General features: G+C 46.0%; 1 protein-coding gene across 1 annotated transcript; it reads left to right on the top strand.

The window, feature by feature from the left end:
- Positions 1–8031: 8031 nt before the first annotated feature.
- On the top strand, positions 8032–24836 carry aurkaip1 (aurora kinase A interacting protein 1). The gene is made up of 4 exons (XM_084332993.1): positions 8032–8094; positions 8405–8521; positions 10071–10549; positions 24498–24836. Exons 2-4 carry the CDS (start codon positions 8449–8451, stop codon positions 24612–24614), a joined length of 669 nt encoding a protein of 222 aa, XP_084189119.1. The 5' UTR covers positions 8032–8094; positions 8405–8448; the 3' UTR covers positions 24615–24836.
- Positions 24837–26340: the final 1504 nt, after the last annotated feature.

Raw genomic sequence — 26340 nt, 5'->3', positions numbered from 1 at the left:
AAGAAAGAAAAAAAAAGATTTATTAGCTCTTTTTTTTATTTTACTTTGTTGTGTCGTGTTTTGTCGAGGCCCATGGATGTGCCGTTTGAACAGGGTAAAGACTGTGCCAATGAACTCGAACCAGAGATTGTGAGACGGACCTGTGCCATCGCCCTGGTCCACGAGTCACGACTGGAGCTGCTTGTGAAGGTCTGCGCACCTAATCGACGTACGGTTTTGGCTAAATTATCTCTCATGTATAAATACAAACCAAATATTCGACATTGAAGATATATTTCATTTTTTAACACGATGTCCATTGTGAATTGTTGTCGTTATGTTGGATGCTGTTAAATGTGATTGTGAATTATTTTCAGGGTAAAGTGATTGTAAAATCTGTTTGCAATAGCATCATTGAATCGCTCTGTATAGAACTACTGTAGTCTGTATAGCTACTACGGCAGAAACACTCTGTAAAGGACCGAACTCTCCTCTTATCGACATTTCTTCAGCGATAATCAGCAGATGTCAAACCTCCTACTGTGCATCGAACTGGAGATAGAAATGCATTATGAATTCATTGACATGGCCTTAAAACTTCAACATGCAATTTATTCAGCTCTCTGATTTGTTTTACGTCAACTCTCTCTCTCGACTTGTACGGCCTGCGACCTGTAACGGAATCGCAGTTTTAGACGACCTACGTCGAAAAGTAATATTTATATTTAACAGTTTTTAGCACACATTTGTCGGTCAGAACCATAGTCAGGAATGGCTTTCAAAGCATTTTTAACCTGGTGGATTACGCCAGGTAGACCTACTGTTTGGTATTTTCTGTATTGTCTGTCTGACATTAAGAGTAATATATGGACTTATTCTTCAGTGACTGATGTAACTGCTACTGTACGCCTATCCAATGTATCGGTCTAGTGACCAACCTCCTACATGATGTACATTGTTGATTTTGTTGCCGATATGGTTTTAATTTGTTTATTTATTGATTTTGTTTCTTTTGGAGGTGGGACAGGAATTACTGCGTACACATGTGTTATACTGTATGTCTATAGTACAATTGTACTATACACTGTGTTATACATACGATCATTCAGGAGCAAATCATCACAATACTGTCGTTCATTAAAGCCCTATGTATTTCTTAAGGGTCAGTTCTCCTTCAATTCAGTACCCTGGCGATGCGATTCAAATCCGTGAATGAAAATAAATTGATAGTTATTTATAAAAAAGAAAATTATAAAACTATTAAAGTTGAAAATGGCCCCAAATCATTATTTGAATATGTTATACTGAACTAAAATAGAACTGATCCCGACCCAGAAATGACTGCCAAGTTAACAAATTATTGTTATGTTTCATTTCTCGTGCCCATGCCTTTCAAACACATTTTGAAAGAAAGTTTTAGAATAAAATGTTTGAAAAAAAAAAAATCCAGATTGTCTGTTCAATAAAAGGGAAGACGTGTTGCAAATCCCAGGCTGCCTTCTGCACAGTAGTAGAGGAACAACAAGGTAAGAGGAGAATAAATATTATCCTCACAAATGCCTTGCAACCTTTAAATGCCATTGTATACTATTCACCTCATGCCCCAGATGGGAAGAAGAATCTCTACTTGGATTTCACCTCGTCGTGACTTAATTCATGGTTTCTGCATCCATAAATACATCATGAACGCCATATTGTGAATATGTCTATACAGACTGTACGGGAGGAAAGCTATGAGAGAATGTCCCAAGAATAAATTACTTGACGTGGCTGCTGCCCACACATCTGGAGAAGTAGAGCATCTCCGATTTATATAACTCTGCCACATGGAGGAAAAATACATAAAATTTGAATCAGTCTGAAACTAAATAAACTCAATTATGTCTGCAGTGAAACTGGCTCCATAATTATACATACAAACGTGGGGGGGGGGGGGGGGGGGGGGGAATACAGTAGGGGACACTAGGATTTATTAACACTGTCAATTGTTTTTTTTTTATCCACTTTTTTCTCCCCATTTTCTATTTTTCTCCCATCCCAATTTCGTATTTCCAATTCTTCCCTCCCCTGTCTTGAACGTTGCTAGACTATGCCTCCCACTGGTCGGCTGTAGTGAGGATAGAAGCCTTGCATCACGTGTCCCCTCCGGTACACGAGGAGGCAGCCTGTCGCATCTTTTCACCACAGCAGCTCGAACTCTCAGTGGCGAGGAGTAACGCGTGGGAGGCTCACGCTACCCCCGATACTTCCTGTTTCCGCTGCACCGGCGTCACCCAACCGACCTGTAGGAGTTGCTGTCCACAACGTCCAATCCCCACCCACCGGCTTTCCCACCCTCTAACACTTGCCAATCGTGTTAGTATGACGGCCGGCCAAGCCGGTAGCAACGCCGAGAGCTGGGCTCGATACCAGCATCTCCTGCGTTAGTGGCGAGCGCCTTGCCCACTGCGCCACTCAGCCGCTGACTGTCTGTCAATTGTAAAGTACGAGTTAGGCGATGGCTTTTAGTGGACGCGTGCTAAGGTGGCAAACACTACATTTGTTCATTACTCTTGTTACAGCTCATTTTATTACAGATTGTTTTTCGTGTACCCAAAATTTTCCAAGTTTTTAATTTGTAGCTATCTTTGCTGATATTTCATTTCAAACCTTTATTTAAACTCGAAAGGCAACTGAGGTTTCCCTCATTTACGGTCACGTCGAGTGTACATTCTGTCTGTGTTAAGCAAAACATATAGAATAGAATAGAAGTACTTTATTAATCCTTTTTTTGTATCTACTTTTTCTCACATTTTCTATTTTTCTCCCATCCCAATTTCGTATCGTCCAATTCTACCCTCCCCTGTCTCGAACGTTGTTAGGCCATGCCTCCCACAAGCCGGCTGCAATGTGGACTAAGACTAAGCCTTACATCACGTGTCCCCTCCGGTACTCGAGGAAGCAGCCGTCGCATCTTTTCACCTGCACAGCGCGATCTCTCAGCGTCGGGGGTCTGCGTTTGGAGGGCACGTCGCCCCCGTCGCTTCCTGATTCTGCTGCGCAGGCGCACCAACCGACCTGTAGGAGTCGCTGTCCACAACGTCCGATCCCCACCCATCAGTTTCCCACCCCCTAATACTGCCAATGTGTATTAGTGCGGATGACCAGCTAAACTGAAAGCAATGTGGAGCGCTGGGCTCGAACAGGCGAACCCAGCGTCTCCAGTATCCGTGGTGAGCGCCTTGCCCACTGCACCACGTAGCCGCCCCTGTACTTATTTTTTCTGTTAACTTATTATGGATTGAAAACTGAAAAAACCAAACAAAATGTGCTATATATAGCCTACCGTCTGCGTCGAATATGAAATAAAGGCATCTAAATGATAAACAAGCTCAATCAAAAGATTCTACATGATTCCAAAATAGTGAAGAAAATTACTTTAGGAAGAACAAAGGCAGAGGCTCTGGTCCTTGCTCCAAAGGCAGTGGGTGATGTTCTCAAGGCCTTAACATCAGACAAACCCCTCCCATTCTCCATACAGATGGATGCATCTAACCTAACCCCAACCCTAAAACCGAAATAAAGTAAAAAATTAAATAGTTACAAAATCTGCCAATTTTCGCCCAAAAAACTGGCAAAATCGGCAAAAAAAATTCCCCCCCTATTCCTAGGTGCCCCCCTGTGCCCCACTACAGTGCTTGGTCTAAATACGCCCCTGCTGCCAAGGATAGACACAAAAAGGCTCAGAGCTTATTTCCATTGTGGTCCTTGTAGGGGGGCAGGGGAACGAAGTGTTCAGACATGCATCAGCATCATACAGACTGAGACAGACATCACACAAAAACATGTAAAAGTGGTGTGACATCATCATATTAACCTATACCGTCCGTTGCACAGGTAAGACATGACATTATTTTAACCTATACAGTTGCACACACAGGTAAGATGTGACATGACTTTAACCGATTGTAGCAGGGTGGATTATCCCTGCTTTATGGGAGTGGTTGTACACAGCCACCTGGTAGCGGGACGCAGCAGAACTGGGTCTAACTGGATCCCCGACTTTAGGCCAGGAACGTCAAAGCGGGGGTCGAACAGCAGGAGCGGATGGGGCCTAGGATTCACTGACCTAGGGATGGTACTCTGGTCCTTCTGGCCCTCCAGGGCGATCAGCAGTAGCTCCCCACACACCCCCACTTCCCCCAATACTTCCTGAGCCCTCCCACACCTGATGGCAGTAAGATGAATAATGTTTTCGCTCCCCAAAGCAGTACCCTTCCGTAATGACCTGTAGAGACCGTTAACATGAACTAGAAACAGGGGTGGGGAAGGGTTAAATAATGATGCGCATTACCCGGAGAGAAAAGGGTTAGGCAACGTGCACATTAAAGACTCACACACAGTATTCCCATTTACGTCTCCTTTTATATATACTTGGTTCACTTTACATGGTTAATACTCAATTGGAAAAGCTATCTCCTCACTGGCACCTAGTGCTCTCGCTCTACAATACACATGAAGGAAAGTTATTCCCAAAATGAAAGCTCTTCCCACACTGACAGCTCTTCCCACACTGACAGCTCTTTCCACACTGAAAGCTCTTCCCACACTGGGCACCTTGTGCTCTCTCTATATTACAGACACAGTAAGAACCTCTTCCCTTTAAGGGTTATCTACTGCTCCGCTTCGCGGTAGGGGAGAACCAGGTAAAAAGTAAAGGAGTTCAATGGGAATTTTATAAAAGAAACACACATGTTATTACACTCAAAAGAAATTAACAGTGGTACCACAGTTAGCAAATAAAACCTATCTAGAGCCGACTTGAAATGTTTGGGGCGCCCCTCTTACACTGCTCTCCAGTGTGCATTCAAAGCACCATTTATCTTCACTCTCATAGAGCTCGCCCCCCACAGTAGACTGTCTACCGAACACGTTTCAACACTCAGAACACCTCTGATACTTATCCAAGATGGGGCCCAATCTTAGCACCACTAGTCCGGATGCTAAGATGGCAGACGGAGATCCCGCGATAACAGCTGGCGGGGCGGGGCAGGCGCTGGGGCAGATGCTGCGGGCAACGGCTTGAAGAGGCTGGAGCAACGTGCAGTGTAATGGCGTCCTCTGCTGGGCTGAAGAGATGGGCCGTTGCGCATGCTAAACTGTAGTACTGTCCTAAACACAACTAAACTGCGGGTCGTATTGCACCCTCCTACTATGACGCCTATATACACAGCTACCGCGAGGTGACCAATGTCTATCACCTGGTCTTCGGCTCTCCTCGACGGGTGAAGCCTTCACAGTGTCTCTGGCTCCTTAGCCAAACGCTAAGCTACCGCATATACTTCTGGGATAACCCGTTTTGTAGCAGAGCCCATTCCTTTATCTGGTGCATTAATCAACCGCTCAACTATCGCATGTATTTCTGGAATAACCCGTTTGGTAGCAGAGTATATCCCTCGCACGCTCGCTTTTCCGGTGCTCTCCGGTGTTGACGTCCGTCCTTGTCTGTGTTCAACGCCGAAGAGACAGCCACTCCCCGTTGCACCTTGCCATGACTGATTTCTTCTTCTCTTGATATCCTTCCTGCCCCGCGACCACCACCACCACCGCCGCCTGCCGGCACTTGTAATCCTGTCTCCCTTGGAGGATCAAAGAGCAGCCAGTTAATAGTCAAAGTCAGGGAGGGATGATCAAAGAGAACCGCACGTTAAATGTCCACAACGTCCTCGTGAACACGGGGAATGCAAAAGATCACGTTAGCCAATCTGAATAATAACCTGACATATTCAGGTTGCTACACTATATAGTTGTAGAGGTAAGATGTGACATGACTTTAACCTATACAGTTATACAGGTAAGATGTGACATTACTTTAACCTATATAGTTGTACAGGTAAGATGTGACATTACTTTAACCTATACAGTTGTACTGGTAAGATGTGACATTACTTTAACCTATACAGTTATACAGGTAAGATGTGACATTACTTTAACCTATACAGTTGTACAGGTAAGATGTGACATTAATTTAACCTATACAGTTGTACAGGTAAGATGTGACATTAATTTAACCTATACAATTGTACAGGTAAGATGTGACATTAATTTAACCTATACAGTTGTACAGGTAAGATGTGACATTAATTTAACCTATACAGTTGTACAGCAGGTAAGATGTGACATTACTTTAACCTATATAGTTGTACAGGTAAGATGCAGACAGGAGAACAGGTGTTTTCAGTCTCGACACCGAGAGGAAGAGGAAGAGCGAGGAAGAGCGAGGAAGAGGTGGTCACAAATGACTAATTCAATGCTACTTCAGCCATGACCCCCCCCCCTTCCAAAAAAACGAACAAAAAGAAAAGTTATAACTTTCACAATAGCTTACATGTTACTGTCTAAAATGTCCTTAAAGGTGACATGCATTATAAATGTCATTTTTCAGTCTCTAGCATTGTATTATAGTAATAGGAGTTAGTATGTGTTTTTGTGTCTAAATACCATATTGGCGGATTGCTCTGATTCAGCTCAGATCATTTCCTGCTCCAGTAAATTAGGCCATCCTGATTTGAAGGCCTGAGTGACGTCACTCAGGCTCTGGGTAGCGGACAGTGATGTGATTGGCTCTGTGGTTGTAGCTAATGCCCGCCCACAATCTACCTAGACTGACTACACAGCGAGTGGAAACCACTTCCTCATACTGCGGCAGAGTGAAACCCACCTCTGCATGCACTCTGGAGGGAGAGAGAGAGAGATAGAGAGGGAGAGAGAGGGGGAGGGAGAGACAGAGGGAGAGACGGAGAGAGAGAGAGAGAGAGAGAGAGAGAGAGAGAGAGAGAGAGAGAGAGAGAGAGAGAGAGAGAGAGAGAGAGAGAGAGAGAGAGAGAGAGAGAGAGAGAAAAAGACAGGCCGTTATTGATAAGGCCCCCTCTCTCTCTCCCTCCCTCCCTCTTTCTTTCTTTTTTTCTTTCTTTCACTCTCTCTCGCGGCAGCTTGTGCTCCGGCAGGTCCCCCCCCCCCCCATTTGATTGGATTACAACTGAGCTTAACACAGACTCTTGTCTCCGTTGTAAAGGCCCACAAGAATGTATGACATACCCTGCATGAACACACATCAGAATACAGGGCCAACACAGTAAATAACAGTTGTTTGTACACTTGTTTAAGTCATTTACAATAGATGGAATTTATAAATAGATAGATAGATATGGCAGATTATAGATACTGTATACTTTTATGGATTGAATGAATGAATGAATGAAAACTTTATTTAACAGATTGCAGAATGGGTACAATACAGTACGGCTCAATACATACAATTGTTAAGGGGATGCAGACCTGAGAAAGACGTTTGTCTTGTTTCCATCAGGGTCCCCCATTTTCAATTCATATAGACATATATGACATACATGACATACAGATAGTCAGTACTGCTACATCTATACATTTATGACATACCAGATTTGCAAATACAGTACTGTTTGTGATACAGAAGGAGTCAAGAAAAGGGAGTATATACATTTGACGTAGAAACTGTACATTGGAGGTTGGGTGGGGGGGGTTGGGTACATTGGGATATTGACAACCATACTGGGTAATTTACATTGGAGGTGGTTGGGGGGGGGGGGCGGGGGGCACACTGTATAAACAAGTAACACTGTACATTGAGGGGGGGGGGGGAGGAGACACTGTACAAACAAACACAATTGTACATTGAACTATTGACAAAACCATACTAGGTAAATGACTGTACATTGGAGGGGGTTGGAATGATTGGGTTAGGATATTTACAGGGGCCAGTGTTGAATTGCAGTCTCCCGTAGGTGTCCCTTGAGAGAGGTTTTGAAAGTGGGTAGTGATCCACATTCCTTTACAGATAGTCTTATATTAGCAAAAAACCTGTTAAATCCTGACAATTGCCTAATAATATAATTTATTCTAACGAGCCTGGATCCTTTCAAACCGGCTCAGCTGGTTTCAATCAATCAAACATTGTATGTTACCTGCACCGGAACCTTCGTCTTCAGCATGAAACAGGAAGTGGGGGGGATATATGTATGTTGCGCACGCTGGCCGGAAGTTGTCTCCTGGGAAGAAGTCACATTGAAAATGAACATCCGGTCACGGTGACAGCAGGTAATGATCCACTTGAAAGAAGCGATCAGATTTAATAAATTCAGGCAGGTGACGTTAACTAATGACGTGCAAATAAACAGCTAACTTTCACTACTCTTGACAACATTCTGGGACTTGGCTGAAGACTGAAGCATAGCTGCTAGTTAGTTAGCATTAGCTAGCCCAGAGCCACCCATGACAGCTCTGGGACGACCAGCTATGTCGCTAACGTCGCAGTTGTGTTGTTGTTGTGGTTGTGTGTGGTCTGGTGGTGAGATCTAAACGCGTTTAGATGAACAAATCTGTTCATGTTTTCTCCTCGCACACGCAGGACAAGAGACTGGCCAAATCATTCCTCATGACTTCTTCATTTGTATGAGATCAGAGGTTTTGACGATGTTCATCTCCAGGGCTGCCCCCCGCCTCGGCCCGCTCTGCAGAGCCACAGGTAGGAGTGTTGTCAAAGCATCAGTGTTGTTGTTGTTGTATAGCTGTCATTTCTTATATAGTCCTTGTTGTGCCTGAGGGCTGAGGGGTGACATTAGATTAGAAGATTCAAATGTATTGTCAATATATTCAAAAGCAAATAAGTTTGGCATCCAACCAGAGTGCAATAGTAATTATACAATGTACAGGTGATTAAACTGGGTATAAAATGCAATTAGTACTACTGAGTATAGTGATAATCAGATGTATACAGAGTTGTAGTATTAATCTGTACAGTGCTACAGGTATACAGAGTCACTATGGTAGTATGTCATACTGGCCAGCAGCATAACTAGTAAGAGTATGTAAGGGATATGTACAGATATAGATATAGTATCTACAGATATGTAAAAAGGATTATATATATATAGGGTATATACAGCATGCATCATTGTACATCTATCATACAGAGTTATATGGGTTATCTATATAGAAGGATTAGCAGGTATATTCAAACGGATATGGATATATGTGGTAAATATAAATATATACGGTATATACATCACTATTGTACATGCCATCATACAGAGTTATATGGGTAGAATATAGTATGTGTGGTAGGTAGTTATGATTACTATGATTACAGTGTAGGATAGGTGTAGACAGTGTAAACAGTAGGTAGGCTACGCATGTATTTGATTTGAAGTTTATTTCAAATAACAAACAAGCAACAAGTACAGATATAGCCTTAAGCCATTCAAGTAATAAATGTAGTTTATATATAAAAAATAAAAGCTTTTTACTCATCAGATCATTCAAGATTCAAGATATTTATTCGTCACATACATACACGACACGAACACGAGACATGTAGTGAAATTAAGGTGGCCATGCCCACCTTGATTGTGAAAAAATACAATAATAAAATAGAATAGATAATAAAATAGACATTCTAAAAGTAATAAGAATAAAATACAATGCTAAGCTTTAAGAATAAGGTAATGAGTAGTACTATATACAATATACAGTTATGGTTTTTTTAAAGTGACCTTTTTTGTAGTGTGTTTCTGTGTGTGAGAGTGCAAGTGAGTATGTGTGGTGTGGTGTGTGTGTGTTCGTGTGTGTGTGTGTGTGTGTTCACGTGTGTGTGTGTGTGTGTTCACGTGTGCTTGTGTGTGGAGAGAGATCAGTGAATTGGATCATACTTTACTAATTAATAAATCGGGTATAAATTGAGTATAGGCAACAGAGTTCAAAGTTTGTACAGTGTGGGTAACATGAGTACGGGGCGACGGTGGCTCGGGAGGTAGAGCAGTCGTCTGGCAATCCGGAGGTTCCCGGTTCGATTTCCGCTCCTCCCGGGCAGCGTGTCGATGTGTCCTTGAGCAAGACACTTAACCCCTAACTGCTCCCGATGAGCAGGTCGGCACCTTGCATGGTCGCCTCCGCCATCGGTGGTGTGAATGTGTGAGTGAACGGGTGAAATGTGAGGAACAAATTGTATAAAATTATATAAAATAATTATATAAAAAAAGCAGCCATTTACCATTTACGTCCGTCCCCCTCCGTAGGTGCACTTCAAAGCCACGGCAGGCCGACCCCAAGGGCACCTGTACGACAACATGTCCTCTCCACGTACTCCTCCCCCTCCTCCAGCGGGAGACCCCGAAGCTACTCCACGGCAGCCGGTAACAACACGTGGCCCCCGCGCTGGGTCCTGCTGGAGCCCGAGCTGGAGGAGGCCCTCGTGCCTCGCAAACTGGCCGTGACCCCCCTGGAGAGCTGGCTCTCCCTGCGCTACTCGCTGCCCGTCCCCCTGATCGAGGCTCCGCTGCCCCAGGAGGAGGAGGAGGAGAAGGTGCTGCCGCCCTCCTCCTCGGTGCCTCTCTTGGACGACGGTGGCGAGGGTTCGGCGGCGACGCCCCTCGGCTGTAAGAACGTCCTGAAGATACGGCGGCGGAAGATGAACCGGCACAAGTACAAGAAGCTGCTGAAGAGAACCAAGTTCCTGAGGAGGAGGGTTCTGGAGAACAGGAGGAACAAGAAGCAGGTGGGCCTTTCTTCTTCTTCTTCCTCCTCTTTGTGCCTCAAAGTGCGTCACGGTGGCAATGTAGATGTAAAATAGACATGGGCATAACATGGGCATAACATGAGCTAAATACAAGCAATGCCGAATAAAAGCGATGCATAACGTGCAGACGGAATAAAGGCAGTGCAATAAAATAGCTCTCATCTACAGTATAATACTTGTAAAAATAGCACAAGAATAAAGCAGTGCAATAAAATAGCTCTCATCTACAGTATAATACTTGTAAAAAATAGCACAAGAATAAAGCAGTGCAATAAAATAGCTCTCGTCTACAGTATAATAACTTTAACTTTATGTATTTCTATAGCACCTTTCATACAGGGGATTGCAGTTCAAAGTGCTTTACATCAGTAAGAAATAAGACATAACATCTGTGTAAAACAAGCAGCAAGAGCAAAGCATAAAGTGGGATAAAATAATGCAGATATAATAATCAAATCATATCGGAACCTCACGTTCCAATAGGCTTCTTGAATTTCTATAATCGGTTACAAAACATGATAAAGGTCATAGTATGCACCCAGCGGATAGTGGGGCGTAGAGATAAAAGTAAAATATAATAATAATAATAATAATAATAATAATAACCATAGTGTGGATGTAATGAGTAAGTAGCAGAGTGTATTAAAAGGCTACAGTGAAGAGGTACATTTCTAGCTTACTTTTGAAAATATTTAGTGATCCAACCTCCCTAATGTCCATAGGTAGGGTGTTCCATAGCTTTGGTGCATAATTCACCAAGGCTTCATCCCCGATTTTCTTATGGCTGTGGTTGGGAACCTTCAATAAACCAGTAGTAGATGATCGTACTGTTCTTGGGAAACATAGTTGACAAGATAATTGGCAATGTAGCTTGGTTCTTGGTTCTGTTCCATTTAGTGCTTTGTATATGAGGAGGAGGACCTTAAAATCTATTCTAAATGTTACTGGAAGCCAGTGCAGAGTAACTAACACTGGACTGATGTAGTCTCTCCTCTTGGTTCTAGTTAGTAGCTGAGCTGCAGAGTAGCCAACACTGGACTGATGTGGTCTCTCCTCTTGGTTCCAGTTAGTAGCCTAGCTGCAGAGTAGCTAACACTGGACTGATGTGGTCTCTCCTCTTGGTTCTAGTTAATAGCCTAGCTGCAGAGTAGCTAACACTGGACTGATGTGGTCTCTCCTCTTGGTTCTAGTTAATAGCCTAGCTGCAGAGTAGCTAACACTGGACTGATGTGGTCTCTCCTCTTGGTTCCAGTTAGTAGCCTAGCTGCAGAGTAGCTAACACTGGACTGATGTGGTCTCTCCTCTTGGTTCTAGTTAACAGCCTAGCTGCAGAGTAGCTAACACTGGACTGATGTGGTCTCTCCTCTTGGTTCTAGTTAACAGCCTAGCTGCAGAGGAGATAACACTGGACTGATGTAGTCTCTCCTCTTGGTTCTAGTTAACAGCCTAGCTGCAGAGTAGCTAACACTGGACTGAGTGAGGGAGTAGTCCACTCCCCTTATATATATATATATTAGTGCTGTCAGGCGATTAAAAGAATTAATCTAATTAATTACAGGATTTTGTAATTAATGAATCTAATTAATCGCATTTTAATCGCATAACTATTTTAGACCTGTTATTTTATATTCTATAATCATATTTCAAATTGCATGTGTCCGGATGGCAGAATTCAGTACTGTATCTACAAAACCTTCTGTTTAATCATCTTTTCTTTATTCATTTGCTTAGATTTTTCAGGTCTGGTCAATTTTAGCATGGTGTTATTCACAGCCTAAAAAAAAATTGAATTGATATGTTTCTATGTGTAATGTAAACTCTGCGAGCAACGGGTCCAATGGTCTAACATGCTTTGCATCCTCGCCATTCCTGTATACTCACGTCACGCTAAAACCTTAACTAATGTTAGCTGCTAACGCTGACTAAGTTATCCCTGGGAAGTGGGGATGCTCAGAGGCATCCAATAGTGAGGGAAGGGGGGGTGGAGTCTCTCTTTCTGCCTGCTAATAATTAGGGATGCCCCGATCACGTTTTTTGCCACCGATACCGATCACCGATCGTCGTGAGCCATATCGGCCGATACCGATCCGATACCGATCGTTTTTGATTAAAAGAAATTAAAATTTATTTTATATAAAATATATATATATATATTTTTTTATAAAATATATATATTATATAATTAGACTTGTACTTGTATTATCTGCGAGACATCGCCACCACGCAACAAGCTCCACTGTCTCTCTAGTAGCCTCCAGCTACGGCCAGGATTCTCCGGAGCTGCAGCTGGACCTATACTCGAGTAGCCTCGAGCTACGGCCAGGATTCTCCGGCGCTGCACCTGGACCCTATTGGTATAACGTTACTTAACTGTGCACAGCAAGCCCTCAGCTCGAATACGCATCGAATCAGTGTTGTAACTGAGGGGTACAATTCCCTGACTGTATTACTAGATATGATACTTACTACCACTACCTTTGTACTTAATATTCGGCCACCCAGTACACGGCATAAATATATTATCATAAACACTCTCACGTAGATGAAACGGATCCAACACAAATGTACGAAGTCGAAGTATGCGTTTATTACTACACAGCAATGGTGTGTAGAGCAAGCACTTAATCACTTAATTACATTTATGAATTGAAATAGTATGCACTTTTATGGCAAAGAGTATTCGTCGGTATATCAATAGAGAATGTCCAATCTCTGATGGCGCAGGTGGTAAATATACGACCTGGAATAGTTAAGGAATAACAGCAATGATACTTTAATGATTATAAGACTGGATACACTAAGGGGGGGTTAATCCGGTCGCTTGTAAGCCGACAGGAGTAGGAGGGGGGGGGGGGGGTAGAATCCGGCTGCCTCGTCCGGCCAAGGGTATCCCAGGTGAACCCACTGTAGTGCCGTTCAATGCGCCGGCGATCCTTGGACCACAGATGAAAGCAGGTGGACTCTTTGTGGGCCGGCTCTCTCCGGTCCACGGAGGAGAGACGTGAAGCGACCTCGTCTTGCAGAGCGTCTCCTCACCTTGCGTCCTCTCCAGGGGGGGGGGTTCCAACACACGGCAGTGTCGGGGGTCTTTATCCATGGAATAATCAAAGTATACAAAGCATAATCCGTGCCTGGGAAGGCGGGCTGTCGTCGGTAGAATAATCCGGTATACAGGTCCACTCGCTCGTCGGCTCTGGGGCTCCTCGGGTGCAGCTTCACATGGGGTCAACCACCCTGGGTAAGCAGCCAGCTCTCTGCCCGAAACGATGGGGTACTGACTACGGTAGTATTCTCACCGCACGAAGCACTATATATTAACAGACTATTATTAGCTTAATAGACTACGTCCAACTCGACGATATAGTGCCAAATATGACTATTCAAATATTAATATACACGATGTCTCAATACCGATGGTAGGCGAACTTGGCCTTACTCCCACACGTGGCGTCGCAGGGAGGCTTTACGTCTGTGACTCTATTGGAGGGTAAGAAACTGGACTGAAAAAGAAGTCCTACTTTAGTAGCGCAGTATATATACGCACTATGAACAAATAGTCCCATTAGTGGTGCGGTAGCCAGATTCCTACGCGGAACTAGGACTTGTTCGTACATGTGGAACGGTACGTTTGAACTGGGTCTGAGGGGTATGGCAGCCTGGCACCAAGGTCTCGACCAATAGTAGAATGGAGACTATTATGGGATGTTCAGTAGGCTAGAATGGATATTCAATGCATATTGTACAAGGAATATACAAGGGATATCAGGGAATATTAGAGAATATACAAATACAATTAAATATATATATATAAATAAATATATATATTCGGTTTAATCTGGCCCTTCACAACAGCCACCCCCTGAATAGGTCCCAGACCTAATCAGTTAAACAGAGACAGATTAATCGCGTTGTCTATTTACACATAAGGGTTTGCTGTAGGGGTCAGTCAACTTCACAAAGTCATAGGGTTGTAGGGTCATGGTCATCATCGATTGTGTCTGGGAGTCGAGGCAGTTCTATGAGCCTCGCCACGGGACGGGTGTAAGTGCGACCCTGGACGAGCACTTCTGCTGCTCGGACCTTGCCGTCGGCACCGGTGATCACTTTGCTTACGCGGCCGGCCGGCCACATAGCTCTGGGCAGTGATTGATCAATAATCATGACGACTGTTCCTTCTGTCAAATTGTCTCTCTCCTTTACCCACTTCTGGCGGGTCTGTAGAGACGGTAGGTAGTGCAGTAGGAAACTGTTCCAAAACTTGTCGGCTAATACTTGGCTGTACCTCCACATTCGTCGGCCGTTCGCTTCTTCAGGCCGGTACATTGTCTGTGGTAATGCAGGATCTAGCCGCCCCATCAGGAGTGTGTTGGGGGTAACTGGGTCGATATCCGCCACATCACTGGAGACATATCCGAGGGGCTTCGAGTTAAGTACTCCCTCAATCTCCGTGAGGACTGTCATTAGGACTTCTTCCGCCACAGTCTGGGCCCCAAGTACTGCGTACAGGGCTGTCTTTATGGAGCGCACTTCTCGTTCCCAAGTGCCACCGAAGTGGGGTGCGTTTGGGGGGTTGAATTGGAAATCAACCTGTGCTGGAGCGAGGTGGGTCTTAAGTTCTGGGCCCATAGCTTGGAAGCTCTCTCTCAGCTCTCTTTCGCCGCCTTTGAAGTTTGTCCCATGATCGGACAATAGGGTAGACGGTCTTCCTTTCCGTGATGTGAATCTACGGAAGGCCATAAGGAATGAGTCTGTGCTCATGGTCGGGAGAAGCTCGATGTGTATCGCTCTGGTGGTCATGCATTTGAATACAATACCCCACCGCTTCTCGGTTCCTCTTCCTTTCTTTATGTGCAGCGGGCCAAAGCAGTCCATACCCGTTGAGTGGAATGGCTTGTCACCGATTCGGAGGCGACATGGAGGAAGGTCAGCCATCCTTGGTATGCTGGGCTGCGCGCGCCACTTGCGGCAGTCTAGACATGTTCGCTGGAAGCGTCGTACCGCCTCTCTTCCTTGTAGGATCCAGTAACGACGTCTGATTTCCGCGAAGACTCTTTCTGCTCCTGCGTGATGTACATCCTCATCGTATTTCTTTATAATCAGCTCTGTGACCTTGTGTCGGCTGTTCAATACGATCGGGTATTTAATGTCATCCGGTAGATTGGGGGCTCTGCGTAGGCGACCACCCACTCTGATGAGGGTATGAGCGTCGCTCTCGGGGGCCAGATGAATTAATCTGCTGTCGGATGGGACGGGCTTTCCTCCCTGTAGACAGGCCAATTCATCGGGGAACGAGTCTCTCTGGGCTCGCTGCAGTAGAAGCAATTCTGCTTCCTCGTAGTTAGCTGCTGACATATCAGCGGGGGACTTGCACTCCGGGTGGTACCGCAGGAATGTTCTTTGTTGTGCACTCTCTATGGACGTGCAATCGTCTATGTTAGGGTCGGTGGAGGCTACGGTGCTCAATCCACAGAACACAGACTTCTTATTTTCCACCTCCTCTGGACTTGCTTCCCTCGGGATAGGCATGGGCCACTGTCCTTCCGGGAGTCTTAGGAATGCGGGGCCGTCACTGTAGACATTGCGACGGGTGAGGTCATCCAGGGGCATCCCCCGGGTGATGACGTCAGCTGGGTTCTGTTTTGTATCAACGTAGCGCCACTCTGTTTCTCCGGTTAACTCTTCGGTTAAGTCTTGAATCTCGGTGACTCTGACTCCCACGAAGACTTTGTACTTGCATGAGTCCGATTTGATCCAGGCGAGTACCGTCGTGGAATCTGACCACAGGATTGTTCTAGACACCGGTATGGTGAGCTCACGTTGGATGAGCGTGGCTAGGTGCGCTCCGGCTAGGGCTGCGCAGAGCTCTAGACGTGGGATAGATTGTTGCTTGCGTGGGGCTATTCTCGAGCGGGCGAGGACAAATGCTGTGTAGATCTCTCCCCCCTGGTCTTGGGCCCGCAAGTAGGCTACTGATCCGTATGCGACCTCTGAGGCGTCACTGAAGACGTGTAAGTCCATTTTACATGTCTCTGGCCTCACCGTGGGTGGGAGGTAGCTTCGGCGCATATTAACGCCTGGGAGTGAGTGGAGCTCCATCTCCCACTCTCTCCAGGTGGATGCAAGGTGTGCGGGAATGGGGTCGTCCCAGCCCTGGTCCTTGTCCCACAATGCTCGTACAATCATTTTTGCCCTGGTGGTGTACGGTGGAATACATCCTAGCGGGTCATATTGTCGGGCGAGTGTTGTGTACACACTCCGTCTGGTGGTCGGCGCCGCCGCCGGCCTTCCCTGCTCCGTAGTCAGGGGCTTGTGTCTGTAGTGAAGCGAATCTGTTTTGAATCGCCACACCAATCCCAGGGTCATCTCCTGGGCTTCTCCCGGGATTGTAGCCATCCAGGTCTCGCTGCTGGCTGCCTTGTCCTCGGAGGAGAGGCTGCGCAGTACTTGCGGATCGCTGCTGGCCCACTGCCTGAGATCAAAGCCGCCTTTGATCAATGAGGCGCGGAGTTTAATCAGGAGAGCCTCGGCTTCTTCTTGGGTTGAAAGGCTTTGTAGACAGTTGTCTACGTAGAAGCTGTTCTTTACGCTGTGTCGGACCTCTTCGTCCGCTGCTGGGTCCTCTGCTACATGTTTCTGTAGTGCAAATGTAGCACAGCAGGGGCTGCACGTCGTTCCGAAGGGGAGGACTTCCCATTGGTAGATGGCTGGGTGCTCATCTCCTGGCTTCTCTCTCCATAGGAACCGTAACAGGGGCTTGTCCGCCTCTACTAATCTCACCTGCAGGAACATTCCTTTAATGTCCCCGCTGATGGCCACCTTTTCCTGGCGGAAGCGGAGTAGAACGCCGAGTAGGGAGGGGCCGAGTGTGGGACCGGGCAGTAACTCTTTATTTAGATTTTGGGATCCGATCTGGTAGCTGCAGTTAAATACTATGCGGTCTTTACCGTTGTGATGGACCTTGTGGTGGGGCACGTACCACGATTCAGTGGTCTGGTCAGCCTCTTTAATGTCCATCTTTGTGACGTGTCCCGCTGTGATGAGCTTCTCAATCTCAGCGCGGTATACACTCTCTTGGGCGGGGTTCTTGGCTAAGCGCCGCTCCGTGTTCAGCAGGTACCGTTCTGTGGCGTCTGTCTTGGCGTGGAAAGTAGGCATTCCTTCTCGCCGCAGGAGTGGCGTGGCGTATCTCAACACGCCGTTGACCGGGACTCTCTTGGTCCCTGTCTCGAGGAGGTGAATGGCGTAAATGTCATCTTTAGAGCGAATGTCTTTCTTTCCGTTCTTAAAGGGCATTTGTTCCAAGGTCCATAGCCGCTCTACGTGTTGCAGGAGTGCGGTTTCTCCCTCTGTGACTCGGGAGTGGAGACATCTAGTGGCTGTACTTCGGTTGAGAGATTTGGCGAGCGGGCCTTGGAGAGTCCATCCCAAACGGGTCTCGACTGCTGCAGGACAGCCTCGGGGTCCGGTATGAACCCGGTCTATCGGGACAATGAGGTCTGCATGGTCGGAGCCTATCAACAGGGTCGGCATAGCATTGTCTATGAGCGGGATCGGTAACTTGCGCAGATGTGCATATTTCTCCATCAGCTTGGCGACGGGGTATGTGTACCGCGACAGTCCTATTTCTTGGCTGGTGAAAGCGTCTGCAATCTGGTACCGTCGCTCAGGCTGGCCGCTTGCTGCGATAGAGAATGAGACATTCTCGCCCTTTATCGTCTTCAAATCTCGTCTTATTGTCCGAATTGTCATTTGGGTTTCGCTTCCCCGCAGCCCTAGCTGGGCCGCAGCGGAGGCGAGCAGCAGGGTCTTCTCTGACCCGTCATCGAGGACGGCGTAAGTGTCCAGGACTTTATTCTGGTAGCTTAGTGTCACACGCACTACTTTTAGGAGTACTCGGGCTCCACTGCTGCTGGCGGGATCGATGTACATGACGCTCGCTTTGCGGCTGGATGGTGCCGGTGAAGGGCGCCGTCTGTTACTGTCGTGAAGTATGTCCAGATGGGCTCCATCGCACTTGGTGCACCTTTTCTTTAAGCGGCATTCGGCTGCCATGTGTGAGCGCGCACAGCGAAAACAGCGCTTGTTGGACTTTATCCATTGACCTGCTTCCTCCGCGTTCAGCTTGGGGAAGGAGTCACATTGCGCTAGCCAGTGTTCTTTCTCACAGTAGGGGCACACTATCTTCCACTTCTCCGTTCTGGAGGGGGTACTGTGGCTCCTGCTGCTCGGTACTGACTCCGATTGGTGCATCACAGTCACCGATCTTCTTCCATCATTTAGTCGTCTGGTTCCTTCTCTGGAGCCAGGGGTGCTCCGTCCGAATGTATCTAGCCGTAGGCTGCTGACTTCTCTCGCCAGGAAGTCTGCTAGATCGAGGAGGTTCGGTTCGGGGCCATTCGGGTCTCTGTGGTCCCTCTGCCGCCTAAAGCGCTCCTGACGAGCGGGCGGCAGCTTCTCCAGAATCCTTTCCACATTTGAGTTGGCGTAAAGTTCATGCCTCCCCTTCTCTCTTTGCGCTCCCAACATCCCTACCAGGGACTGCACTCTGATGGACAGGTCGTCCAGTGCTCGATTGTCTATTGCTGGGGGTAAGCGGTCGATGTGTCGGATCTCCTGGATCACGTAATCCCATATGCGCCCATACCTCTGGTCCAATGCTACCAGCGCTGCTGTGTATGGGGTGGTGGAAGTCGCGTAGGCGAGCGCTATATTATGTGCGCGGGGTACCTTTAAGTGCTTCAGTAGGATGGCGTATTTGTGGCGTTCATCCAATACATCCACCAACATGGTCTCCAGACACATGCGGAGTTCTGTATACTGGGCCCGGTTCTCTTGGGTGAAGTCGGGTACCATAGGCGTGCCAATGTATGACGCTGACTGTTGATACATCGGCGAGCGTTGGGGGAGAGGCCTCCTAGGCGAGTCTCCTCCCGCTCCTTGGTATGGGCTGGTACCGGCAGTGTACCATGGCCCGCTTGTCCAGGTGCTGTTCCTCGGTGCGGGTCGTGCGTCGTGCTCACCCGTGTATAGAGTCGGGGGTCTGTAGCGCAGCTCCGCGGGAGTATAGCCTGGGCTGTACCGGACCTCCTGGTCCGGTAGAGTACTGTGCTGTCTTTGGGCGTGGTTCTCCTCCTCTTCCTCTTCGTCTTCAGTTAGGTCATCCAGTGCTTGTAGTCTCTGGTTTAGCCTCTCCACAGGATATGCTGCTCCTTCCCGGTTGCTAGGTCTCGCTTGGACCGGTGGGGGGAGGTGGTCTGTGGGGGGTATAGACCTCGTCTGTTGGTCAAGTTCAGGGTTGTTTACTCGGCTAGGGGATGCCGCCCTGGAGGTGTGTCTAGACGAGTTCCTGGAGCCTCTGGCGGAGGGAGAGGGTGTTGTCCGTCTGATCAGCTGTTCTATTAGTTGCGACTGCTGTCTGTCGCGCGCTGCGTCCCGTTGAGCACCGGCTCGTTCTCGGGCCACATTCTCTTCCATCTGAATGCGTCTTATTTCTAGACGTATCTGCTCGTGTTCGCTTCGCTGCTGGATCTGCAGTCGGTCGCGTTCAGCAGCGGCGTTCAGGCTGATGAGGAAGGCCTGCTGTAGGGTCCTCTCTGCCTCGCTGGGAGAAGGCGGTTGTATAGGGGAGCCTTCCCTCGGGGTACTCCTTGCGGAGCCTTGGAGCTCTATCTCCACGGTGCTCTCCCCGTCTTCTTCCGTGCCGAGTTCTCTCTCGGTAGCGTTGTATTCCTCCCGGGACTCATCGGGGACTACTTCTTCAGTACTGGCGGGGTGTGAAGTCATGTCTGGTTCCCACTGGTCCCCACCGTGAACTTGGTCAGTTACATTAGAGCCCGTAGGGGCCTCTATGGTCGGGGTAGTCTGGGCGTTGGGGTTAGACATACTTTTACTTTCTAGTTTTACCGCGTTTACTGTTAGTAGAAGACTAGGTTGTTGACTGACAGCGTAAGCCTCTAAGTACTGAGGGAGCCGTCGTTCGCGCTGCGGGCGTTGGTTAGGAGGATCGTTTCGTGGAGTGTTCATCATAGGCCATTTCAATATTAATAACACTATATTAATATTACACTAATTACCATCCGGCTCGAAGGACCAATTGTAACTGAGGGGTACAATTCCCTGACTGTATTACTAGATATGATACTTACTACCACTACCTTTGTACTTAATATTCGGCCACCCAGTACACGGCATAAATATATTATCATAAACACTCTCACGTAGATGAAACGGATCCAACACAAATGTACGAAGTCGAAGTATGCGTTTATTACTACACAGCAATGGTGTGTAGAGCAAGCACTTAATCACTTAATTACATTTATGAATTGAAATAGTATGCACTTTTATGGCAAAGAGTATTCGTCGGTATATCAATAGAGAATGTCCAATCTCTGATGGCGCAGGTGGTAAATATACGACCTGGAATAGTTAAGGAATAACAGCAATGATACTTTAATGATTATAAGACTGGATACACTAAGGGGGGGTTAATCCGGTCGCTTGTAAGCCGACAGGAGTAGGAGGGGGGGGGGGGTAGAATCCGGCTGCCTCGTCCGGCCAAGGGTATCCCAGGTGAACCCACTGTAGTGCCGTTCAATGCGCCGGCGATCCTTGGACCACAGATGAAAGCAGGTGGACTCTTTGTGGGCCGGCTCTCTCCGGTCCACGGGGGAGAGACGTGAAGCGACCTCGTCTTGCAGAGCGTCTCCTCACCTTGCGTCCTCTCCAGGGGGGGGGGTTCCAACACACGGCAGTGTCGGGGGTCTTTATCCATGGAATAATCAAAGTATACAAAGCATAATCCGTGCCTGGGAAGGCGGGCTGTCGTCGGTAGAATAATCCGGTATACAGGTCCACTCGCTCGTCGGCTCTGGGGCTCCTCGGGTGCAGCTTCACATGGGGTCAACCACCCTGGGTAAGCAGCCAGCTCTCTGCCCGAAACGATGGGGTACTGACTACGGTAGTATTCTCACCGCACGAAGCACTATATATTAACAGACTATTATTAGCTTAATAGACTACGTCCAACTCGACGATATAGTGCCAAATATGACTATTCAAATATTAATATACACGATGTCTCAATACCGATGGTAGGCGAACTTGGCCTTACTCCCACACGAGGCGTCGCGGGGAGGCTTTACGTCTGTGACTCTATTGGAGGGTAAGAAACTGGACTGAAAAAGAAGTCCTACTTTAGTAGCGCAGTATATATACGCACTATGAACAAATAGTCCCATTAGTGGTGCGGTAGCCAGATTCCTACGCGGAACTAGGACTTGTTCGTACATGTGGAGCGGTACGTTTGAACTGGGTCTGAGGGGTATGGCAGCCTGGCACCAAGGTCTCGACCAATAGTAGAATGGAGACTATTATGGGATGTTCAGTAGGCTAGAATGGATATTCAATGCATATTGTACAAGGAATATACAAGGGATATCAGGGAATATTAGAGAATATACAAATACAATTAAATATATATATATAAATAAATATATATATTCGGTTTAATCTGGCCCTTCACAACAAGTGTTATAAGACATTGATATCAGGAGCTATCTGTAGCTACTGCTAGCCGGATATATAACGTTAATACAACGCCTCAGTGAATTATTTAGTTCAATGGGACATTTTGTTTTGAACAGTGAACTAACTTGAGCTAACAGGTATCCTACACGTCTCTACTATACTTGCTGGAGCGTTTGTTGATGTCAGGAGCTATTGGTAGCTGGCCGGCTAGATACCGTTCGGTTAGACAATGCCTCATCATGTATTAAACTAAAAGTGAATAGTTGACTGGGTCATTTTGTAACGGTAGCTAAGCTAACGTTAGCTCAGGGAGACGCCGTCCTCCCGTGTCCCGTCTCACTAGAGTAGACCCGTGTTTACATGCGTGCGGGAGGAGCTGGAGGGATGAGCAGACGCCGCACCACCGGTGTCTGAGACAGAACTCAGCGACAGCGAGTGCTTGCCGATCGGCGAAAATAAAGCATTATCACCGATCACCGATCGCATATTTATACTGATTATCGGCCGATAACGATCGGTGGCCGATCGATCGGGGCATCCCTACTAATAATCCTGATTCGATTCTTGAACCTATTTAATTCAAAAGGAAGATATTGATGGACATTAGCTATAGTATATATAGCTCAGCAGCTGTAACAGAATAATTATAATTTTTTTTATTATTTATGGCGGCTAAGTGGCGCAGTGGGCAAGGCGCTCGCCACTAATGCAGGAGATGCTGGGTTCGAGCCCAGCTCTCGGCATTGCTACCAGCTTGGCTGGTCGTTCATACTAATACAATTGGCAGTATTAGGGGGTGGGAAGCTGGTGGGTGGGGATCGGACGTTGTGGACAGCGACTCCTACAGGTCGGTTGGTGCGCCTGCGCAGCAGAATCAGGAAGCGACGGGGGCGGCGTGCCCTCCCACGCAGACCCCCGACGCTGAGAGATCGCGCTGTGCAGGTGAAAAGATGCGACAGCTGCCTCCTCGTGTACCGGAGGGGACACGTGATGCAAGGCTTGGTCCACATTGCAGCCAGCCTGTGGGAGGCATGGCCTAACAGCGTTCGAGACAGGGGAGGGGAGAATGGGACAAATACGAAATTGGGATGGGAGAAAATTAGAAAAATGGGAGAAAAAGTAGATACAAAAAATGTAAATTATTATTTATGTGTCAACAGTGTCAATTAATTAATTACTTAATTAAAGAATTGTATAAAATTGTCAAATGTTGGTATCGTGACGACACTACAACATACAAAAGCAGCTGGACAACCTATTATCCTTTGTGTCTAGTAGGCATGGGCCAATGTTTTATTTTGGTGGTATGTGCTATTGCACAGATGTGTGTCCCTTACCCTTTAGTGTGCACACGCACAGTATAATATGCATGTAATAAATAGTTTGTTAAACTAAAAATTGTTCACTGTGCTCCTAAATTTACTTTGTGTGCTCCTAAACCTTTTCATTTAGGAGCACATGTGCTCCTTGGGAAAAAGGTTAGCGTTGAGCCATATATATATATATATATTCAATTTGAGAGGGAAAAGAAATTGACCTGTCTCGAGCTCAGCAACAGTTGTGATTGGATGATCCAAGAAAAGAGGGCAGGGTTTGAGTGGTGCAGCCTAAATCAAACGGTTCAACATTAGGGAAGAACATCCAATGGATGTTCGGCCAGACGGACGTTACTTTATTACGAATGACATTTCAGTCTTCGTCTCTGTCCTCATCAGACGGCCAATCCCAGGCCAGCAGGGGTACTTGTTAGGGGTGGGGGGGGGGAAATCTATACGTAGTAGTATCGCGATACTTTGCGTGGCGATACTGTATCGATACAGGGACGCCAAGTATCGATATTTAATTATTGATAACAAATTAAAATATATATATTTTTTTTTGTATAAGGAAGTTGCATTGTTCATTTCAATACCTGTAATAGTACAGTAGTCCACACACACATGTGCATTCAGTTAAGTTGGAATATGACTGTAATACAAACAGTTCAGTTTGTCAGGTACATGCAACACAGATTACAGTGTTTACATCTGTCTGCTTGAGAAAATACCATGTTCTGCAATAGAAATTATTGAAGTGAGATGAACAGACTGAACTTTATTTTATTAGATAAAACATGTTGACAGTTTTACTTTGCATTTAAAAAAAAAACGGATAAAAATAAAAAAAAAATATCGCAATATTTGCGATATATCGAGTATCGTGATACTATCGTATCGCGGCTCAAGTATCGCGATAGTATCGTATCGCGAGGTCTCTGGCGATTCCCACCCCTAGTACTTGTGGTACCAATCCAAAACGACATTGAGGAATCGCGTGTAGCTCTGTGTTGTTGATGGTCAAAGTGGATGCAGTGACTGACAACCCTGTGTGCATGTTGTGTCGTCTGCCTCCTGTACAGAAGCGTTTTGAAAAGGATCTGACGAGGATCTGGAAAAGGGCCGGCCTGAAGAAGGCTCCAGACGGGTGGACCGCTCCCAAGATCTTCATCAAACAGTATGGAAACAAAAGCGACTGAGGAGGAGGAGGAGTCCAGACATACATCCTTCAACTGGGACTGCTCTCTCTCTCTCACCCCCTGGACACTGCTCTGTCACACACCGACATCACAGCCAACGATCTGCCTGCTGCTCTGCTCCATGAAGCAGTGTTCATGTAGCACTTCCACATTTTCTGTATCTGTACAGTTACTTGAACTACGTGTGTAAAACAATTAATAAATAAAAAAGTTTTCACTGTTTTATCATGACCAGGATGTGTGTTGTTATTATACTTTTTTTTTTAAAGGTGCTATACATAATATTCAGCCACTAAGTTAGATGATAGCCACTAGAGCACCAGCATGTCATTTATCCAATCGGGTGCATTCCACGTGGGGAAATGGGGATAGTAGGAAGGGGATACATGCACTCGACATGTAAACAACATTAATTTTGGACCTGCAAAATGATAAATTCATAAATCAATAATGTTAAAAAATATATATTATGCACATTTCTCTGTACCGTAATTCCTCTAATAGTAACCGGGTCTCAAATACAAGCCGGGTCTCTATTAATGGCCGGGTGCGCTCTTGAGCTAAGCAATTATAAGCCGGCCTCCGAATACAAGCCGGGTTACTAATATACTGAGCTGCATACTGAGCTAGTTACTTGATTTCACTTTGAAAACGTTGAAATGACCAGTGACCACCTGTAATTGCACTGTTTACTATTTCATACAGTACTTGGTTTCAATAAATGAACCCAGTACATTTTACTGGGTTCAAACTGACACAAAATGTTGATTTATTCATTATGATCCGTTTGAAAATTTGAAATATAGGCCTCCCTCTTATACAGGCCTCCTCCTAATACAAGCCTGGTACCCGCTACAGTTGAAACAAATACAAGCCGGGGTTACTATTGGAGGATGATTACGCCATAAAAATATCTATAGCTCCTTTAATCTATGGCTGGTTCTCAGAAGGTCAGATATATTGTGGGAACTGAAGTGCCTTTTTAATGCAACAATGCACTTACCTTTTTCAGACAACAGATGGCAGTATTGCACAAATACCATACATTATAAACGAGAATTACTGCAGTTACAACCGTTTTAACCGTTATTGTTGTCTGTCATTGGATTTTTTTTTGTTTTAAGGGTTTTATTTGACTAAGAGCTTTGATAATAGTGCTTATGTGGTTCTGTTTATGGCTATACTGCCAACAATTAAACAAATTATAAATTCAATTAGTACACTGTACTACAACCCGAATAAGCATTGATTGATATTGATTGATTGAAAACTGTATTAACAGATTGCAGAATGGGTACAATACAGTACAGCTCGATACACACAATGTGGATGCAGCAGACCAGAGAAAGACTTTCGTCTTGTTTGCATCATCAGGGTCCCCCATTTTCAATTCATAATGCCATTAATTAATGCCATACGCAACATACAGCACAAGTAAATTAAATTGCTATTGTTATGAAAGTTTTCTTGTCCTGGCGAGTTTTAGCATAAAGAAGGCTTATTATTGCAATTATTCCCTAACCCTAACTTATTTCAATTAGCCGACAAAATGGACTTTTATGTTTTCTTATATATATATAAGTTATATATAACACAAGAACATATTCCGCCGTCCTTTGAATCCTTCAAAGGCGAATTCGGACATAAATCTGACCAAAAGAATACATGTCCCTATAGATGTGAGTGTTTGGACCACTGAGCTGTAGGTCTGGACTGGAGCGTAGCC

The sequence above is a fragment of the Notolepis coatsorum genome (assembly GCF_963971535.1).
Source record: "Notolepis coatsorum genome assembly, chromosome: 17".
Taxonomy (NCBI): domain Eukaryota; kingdom Metazoa; phylum Chordata; class Actinopteri; order Aulopiformes; family Paralepididae; genus Notolepis; species Notolepis coatsorum.
The sequence above is the reverse complement of the archived record's forward strand: the minus strand, read 5'-3'. Positions and strand labels throughout refer to the sequence as shown.